This window comes from Buceros rhinoceros, unplaced genomic scaffold, assembly GCF_000710305.1.
Source record: "Buceros rhinoceros silvestris isolate BGI_N320 unplaced genomic scaffold, ASM71030v1 scaffold11064, whole genome shotgun sequence".
In the NCBI taxonomy this organism is placed as follows: domain Eukaryota; kingdom Metazoa; phylum Chordata; class Aves; order Bucerotiformes; family Bucerotidae; genus Buceros; species Buceros rhinoceros.
Genome location: NW_010406505.1, coordinates 45,710 through 52,569, shown reverse-complemented (window position 1 = coordinate 52,569; position 6,860 = coordinate 45,710). Strand labels below are relative to the sequence as shown.

General features: G+C 46.6%; 1 protein-coding gene across 1 annotated transcript in view; it reads right to left on the bottom strand.

Moving 5' to 3' along the window:
- The window catches only part of CDHR1 (cadherin-related family member 1), a 32,446-nt gene that overhangs the window by 3,387 nt on the left and 22,199 nt on the right, over positions 1-6,860 (bottom strand). The window contains exons 14-16 of the mRNA XM_010134123.1: positions 5,500-5,567; positions 2,738-2,966; positions 1,571-1,825 (exon numbers count right to left, since the gene is read on the bottom strand). Coding sequence (XP_010132425.1) covers positions 1,571-1,825; positions 2,738-2,966; positions 5,500-5,567 — 552 coding nt within the window. The remainder of the gene's footprint in view (positions 1-1,570; positions 1,826-2,737; positions 2,967-5,499; positions 5,568-6,860) is intronic.

The following is a 6,860-nucleotide window of genomic DNA, read 5'->3' as shown; positions in this document are numbered from 1 at the left end:
TGAAGAGACCTACTCAGGTGAAGAAGATGCTGTTGCCATCTCAGGCTCTGTGTTGGGGCTTGGCATCAAGAAGAGCATGGGAAGAAAGGAAGAACTGTGTCTGCGAGGAATCCAAGTCTTCACAGCCCTCTCTGCTTCCCCTTTAGGCTTTATCAGGAGGAGCGCTCCCTCACTTTGGGCCAAACCTATACCCCTGGAAGGGGGAGCAAAGGAAGCAGAGAGGGGAGTCGTCTTCCATCCAGTGTGACGTTGCATCAAGCAATGACATTCAGGAAAATCTTTACCCTTTTTACAGCATCAGCTGCTCTTGTTCTCCTTCTACCTGTCCTTCGTCATCTGGTTCAGGAACACATCTTCTCCCACAGCAGAGGAGGTGTGGGACACCTTTCCTCCCCTCAGCCCTGTTCCTCCGCAGAGAGGTGACCAGCAACCAGCAGCCCCACGCCAGGCACCCCGCTGTCCTGGAGGGACAGGCACTGGCAACAGAGACTGGGAGCTACTGCTGGGCTGCTGGTGGCTAAGTTCATCTTGCTGATGAGTGCAAGTGTCCTCTGCAGGCATCTTGTAACTTCCAGCAGGCTCCGAGCTGTATACCAGGAGTGTTGTATCAATGCACCCGATGAGGAGAGTTGGTGGAATAAGAGGAGATGAAGAAAACAGAAGCAGCAAGTAACAGCTAAAGGAGCAGAGGGTGCGTTTTGACCAAACAAAGAGAAGGCAGCTGGCCCCTGCAGGAAGAGTTTTGCATCTTTGCCCAGTATGTGCGTGGTCCAGAGACTGCCAGGCTAATGATGTGTCCCTCACCTACTTTAAAGCCCGTTTCCTCCCTGCTGGTACCTCCTTAAAGGCATGGCAAGGCAGTGAACATAAATGAGAATCATGCAAGCATACGCTGCTCACCGCAAACTGCCGCTTGTTCTCTGGGTGACATAGGAGTTGACTAACAGGAAACTCTCAGCCTACGCGTGCTGCCTTTTAGAGCCCCCTTGTGTCGTCTGCCAACAATACTGTGGTTATTAAACTCAGAGCCAAAATCCTATGACCTCCAAAGCATTTTGGTAAAGTTTTCTCACTTTTCCCATGTCCCTTATGTTGACTTGCACAGCTAGTCTGACATATTTCACTCCGGCCTCAGCTACTTTCCCCTCGCTTTTTGTAGGGGGTAAAGATTGTTTTCTTCTCCTGAATGAATGCAAAAAAGCAGAAGTGTACCAGTCAGGATTTACCTTTACCCTCAGAAGTCTAGACCTCTACGTGCATCTCTAACAATCAGATGCAAGAAACTCATCTCCCAACCACATTATGCTCAAACCATTGCAATTTCTCTGACCAGAACGTCTTCTACATCTGTGGCTGTAGAACCGGCTCCCCCACCAGCGTCTAGAAACACTTGTGAACCAGAGCTAGCAAGAAAGGAGAAGCAAAGGCTGGCAACTTTGTGGATGTTGATTTCAACTCCTGAAGCATGTTTAAAGTAGTCTCAGAAACGGAGCGAGCACTCTTTGGTGCCTCTCAAGGATCACCTCAGGGAAGGGTTTTTGTAAAGGGTTTTTGTAAAGGGTTTGCTTACCTCCTCTGTGATATCAATCTTCAGAACTGCCGTGGTACTGAAGGAGGGCGAGCCTCGGTCTTTGGCCTGCACCACCACCGACCAGATGCAGTCTTTGTTCTTGGTGATGTTGTGGATAATGTCCAGGGAACGGATATAGGATTTCAGCTTGATTTCCCCGGTGCTTTGATCTATATCGAACACGTTGGCTGGGTCCGCTTGCATGATGGAATAGTCCACAATGTTGTTGGGTTCTTCTGCATCCTGATCTATAGCCTGGTAGGGGAAGTTTAATGAACAAAGATGTTGTTGTTTGTATCTTTGCCTGCAGACAAAACTCAAAGTTTCTGAGCACTCAGTTCCAATAACATCCATGCTGTGAGATGACTGGGCAGCTTTTGTTTCATCTTAGAAACAATTTCCCCTTTTCTATCCTACGTTTTCTAGTGGAAACCAGCAGGACTAGATTTCTTCTTTTGTAAGCAATTTCTGTTTGAGATTAAATAACAGCAGAGGAGACTGAGCCATAACTTATCTGTAGAATGCAAATGGTCCACAGCTGGGGAGCTCCTCCCATGGTGTGGGGGCAAATGTGAAGTGATAGAGAACAATGGGATTAGCTCCACTCTCTCAACTATAGCTGCCTTAATTTCTGTTACTTCTGCTACTAACACTAGGTGTTGTCTAATCAGGGTTCACCACGTGCACTCAAACACGTGTCACGTAGGATGTTCTGCTCCTTTGCCTGGGAACATTGCCTTTTTTTTATTTACCCCCTGCTCCACACTGGATCAATGAACACAGTTCTGCAAAGCAAAGGGGGCAAAGTCGTGTGGTTCAGCACAGAAGTGTGACAGGAAGGTGAAGTATTCAGAATGCTGCACTTTCATTTGCTCATTTTATGTGTGCTTCTCATGACCACTGTATAATCCAGGACCCTCCACCAGCTGATGGTTCAAATGCTGTAACAGAACTTTATCTTTTGCCTCTATAATTTATTTCTCCTTCCCGGCAGCCTGTAAATACATTCCATGCTTTAATCCATTTGTTACATACAAATGAACATTCAAAATAAATCCCCATGAAAAGTCAACCTTCAGACATTCATCACGAGCCCTGAGCAGCAAATAGCGGAGCTGGGGCTGTTCCCAAGTACCTTGCCTCGTGACACACTGTGTCGTCTCTCACCTCTATCTTCACGGGTGACCCGATGATCATCGTCTTTTCTTGGATGTTTTCGTTGAACTCTGGAGAGTGGTCGTTGACATCCAGCACAGTGATAAACACTTCAGCCAAGCTGTATTTCCCGTCCGCGTCCTCTGCCTTCACGTAGAAATTATACTTGGAGTTCACTTCAGCATCTAGCACAGCCCAGGGCTGGGTGTAAATTATACCTGTGGAGGGGTGGATTAGGAACCTGGAAAAGAAGCACGGAAAGAATTTGGGGTTTTTTGGTCACTTAATGGGGAAAAGGTGGGCTCTAAGCTTTGAAGTGCTGCGCCCATAGAACGGTCTAACTCCTAACTCCTGCCTGGCTGATGGCTCCAAATCATTCACTCGACCTACTTTTGGCTACTTCCTTTAGGTTTAAAACCCAGAGAGCTATCAGAGTCTGGTGGTTCTCTATCTATTGTGCATTAGCCATTTCAGCCGCATTTTCTGTTAAAAGTGCCTGGTGTAATGGCCTTCTCCTCGAGTGCTTTCTTTGTATTAAAACATTAAGGAACCCCCTAATTTTTATTCCAGTTCATAAGCGCAATGTATTAGATCATGTCCTGCATAAATTAAGACTGATTGATATCACCTCCACAGCTAAGGGAAGTGTGCTGCATATCATATTTAAGCTCTTCACTTCTCAGAATGAGCAAGAAAATCGGTTGCTCTTAAATCCCCCAAAGTGCAGGGCAAATTATCACCTCCAAAAATAATCACTTTCCCATGCACTGGCACTGGGATGTAGTGGGTGTTCAGATTTATCTGTTGCAAGTTCAATTCCACACATTTGTAATTACTGAGACACTGTCGAAAGTGTCAGCCAAAAGCTTGGATTTATAGAGGAGATACCAACACGGTGTCTTTTAAAAGCGAGTTGCCAGGGTAGGCTTCAAGCAGTCAGGTTTTTGATAGATGAGAGTTTTACATACCCTTTAATTAATGTACAGGGTAACAAACTATTTTCTGTATTCCAGGTGGGAAAGCAATTAGAAAAGGGCATTTAATAATTTGGAATCTCCATTTGTTCTCATTACTCTGTTAAATACAAATACAAGTCTTGATGAAAGCCAAGACCCGGCAGTGGAAAGGGCTGTGCAAGCTCTTGGTAGGAGACGGTGCCTATGTTGAGGGCATCCTTAGCACCCAGCCCAGCCTAACCACGCAGAGAAGACTCTCATCACCCCTGTTCTAGGGGAAGAACAGAAGCACTGGGATGTGACAAGATGACGGCAGTGTACCCCAGTCCCACTGGCGGCTTGGATGTAGGACCACCAGCACAGCAGTTTTATCTTCAACAGTTAACTCTATTCCTCTTACTCCAGTACAACTCATCTTTCTGCTGGCGCAACTGCACATCCGCTGACGGAATCCCTGAGACAGAAAAAAATCATGCCTCTAATTGAAACCCTCAAATCTGCATCACGCTGTGTTCAGCAGAACCGGAGGTCCCAGGCGAGGAAATCAGTGCAGCCTTGCAGAGCCATGCCATTCTGGCACAAGAAAATAAAAACAAAAATCACACTTAACAAGGACAAAAAATATATATTCGCATCTTAATTTTCTCTTTCACCAGCATTAGAAGAGTGAGTCTGAGCATCCCCATAACTCCAATCAGAATAAAGGTGCACTCACATTTTTCTCTAAATCCTTCATCAACAACCTTCACAAGCTTCTTTGTGCCAGCTGCTACTTCCTAAACCTGAGAGGGCTGCCTGCATGGCACGGCCTTTGCCTGCTGGCCTCTCTGCAGTTGGCAGCTAAGCTGAAGGACTTAGTGAGGAGCTCAAAATAATCCATCCTCAAAATTCTCCCATGTGTGTACCCTTCTGGCTACAGAAGATGTTCACCCTTTCATGTGGGATTGGGACTTTGATTGTGCCTCCTAAACGGCTTTCACCTCAACAAGGAGAGTTCAGCTTTAATGCCAGGTGGATAATGTACAGGGAAAAACAGATTCTGGGATCGAGTGCCTGAAAAGCTCATTCTTTTCCAATATTGTGCCCTGCAGCCCCACCACATCCCAGAGCTGCGGGTGGCAGGAGCAATGTCTGTGGTGGCCAGTGATGCTAGCCATGGCTGGGAGCCCCAACCTACGGCCACGGCAGCTGCTGGGGTGGGAGCACTGTGGGAAAACCCAGTGTTTCAGGATGTTCTTACCACAGCACCATCCCCAAAGACAGGGAGAGGGAGCTGGGCATCATTACAACATCACGGAAGCCTCAGATTCCCTTCTTCCCTGGTGCAGGGCTCTGAGGGTTAAACATATGAGATGCAGCTGGCCTCCACAGCTGAAGTTCATGTTCTTGAAAGCCTTGTCTTTGATGTGTTTTGACAAGAGTTGAAACTGAACTATTTGTACAGCTGTCTGGAAAGGGAAGGGGAAAGAGCAAGGGGTTTGTTTCCCTTTAGGACTGACTTTCAACAACAACAAGTCCAAAGCCTCCTCTCTCTCACAAGCTCTTTTCGAATGCTGATTGAACAGATCCTGTGTGTTGGTTCTTCAGCTGCCTCATGTCTCTGTGGGGGCCTGCCAGTAAGATTCCACGAGTTCATGAAACAGCTGTTTAATGATCACCCTCGTTTCCCTGCTGTTGTTTTCACAGAACTCTCAAAGAAGGTGGCATAAATGTCCTTAGAGATGAGCCAGTCAAGAAGGAGCCTGTTCTTTTAAAGAGAATTCTTTTAAAATGAGAGGGTATGTAGTTTTCTTTTTTGTTGTTGTTGTTTTTACTTACAGATCTGCTCCTGTTCCATAGATAGAGTACTTGATTTCTCCCCAAAGCCCTGAATCTGGGTCTGTAGCCTAAAGGAAAGAAAAGGGAGTCATCCTTTGCTAAACTGCAAAAAGAAATGTGTCATTTTTCTTTTAACAATGGAGGAAAAATGCTTTTCCCTCTTTTTGCCATCACACTTTGAGGGGGAAAAATCACATAATTGACTGTGCTCCTAGAAAACTGTGAAATCTAGCACACGGCAGAGCCCAGAGGCTCCAGCAGGGAAAAAGCCACTAGATGGCTCCGTCCACCAAGCTGTCCCTCACCCTCCCGTCCAGAGGGATGAGGCCATGGCAATGGCACCCACCAACTGCCCCCTCTCCAGCTTTCCCAACGACCAGTTAAATATTCATGCGTATTCCCTAGACAAAATTATTTACCTGACATAGAGTATTTCTTACACCTCTGCTCGTTTAACTGATTTGATTTACTGCACCATGTAACAACTTCTTCAACCTTCCAAGGTTTCAGCTTTGTTTGTATTTTAACCATTCTCACGCTGGGTGACTTTCAGTCATGCAGGTACTACTCCTGTCGCTGTCTTTGCTCTGCTCTCCTGCTGGCTTCCTTCCTCAGCTGAGGGTTAGGACAGCCAGTGGTTTGTAGCAGCTATTTCCACAAGCTCCTGCTTTGCTGAGAACTCTGGGGAGGGCTTATATCATACCCTGGGATCTGGCCACCAAAACCCACGGCAGCAGCGGGTGATTCATTCATCTTTCTGGTTAAATAATCTGGAGCAACATCTCTGATTCCCGCCTGATTAATATAACATGCCTGCAGCCCTGCTGACTGGGGGAGTTTAGTTCTTCAACATGAGCTTGTGGGATTCTCTTGCCCCATAATTTTGACGGCAGCCTGCTCTTGGACTGTCCAGCTTTTCCTGAAACATTCACACACCTGGGACTCCTGCTGGAATCGCCATCCGGAGTGCCTGGAGGATCCCGGTTTGGCAAGTACGTTTGTGACTCTGGGTCCAGAACTGAGTTGGCAGCACAAGACGGTAAATTTTACACGGGCTCCTCAGCTGCGCTCTCCTGTGCACCTTGGCTCAGAATGGCGAGTTTTACAACTCCCTTTAAATTCTTTATGTTTGAGGTCTGTTTTCTACAGCTTTCCTGTTAGTTTCCTCTAATAATCTTTATGTTCCATTTGTTTCATTCTTCCACCTCTAAAAATTTGCCTTCAGCATTTCATTATTCTGATTATTTAATTTTCTTCCTTACTTGCAGCCAGCCTGTGCTGGAGATCTCTGGCAACCTGCCTCCATCATCCCTAACCCACGAAGCTTCTCTGCAAGGAGACTGGCGGGGACCGCCCAACAC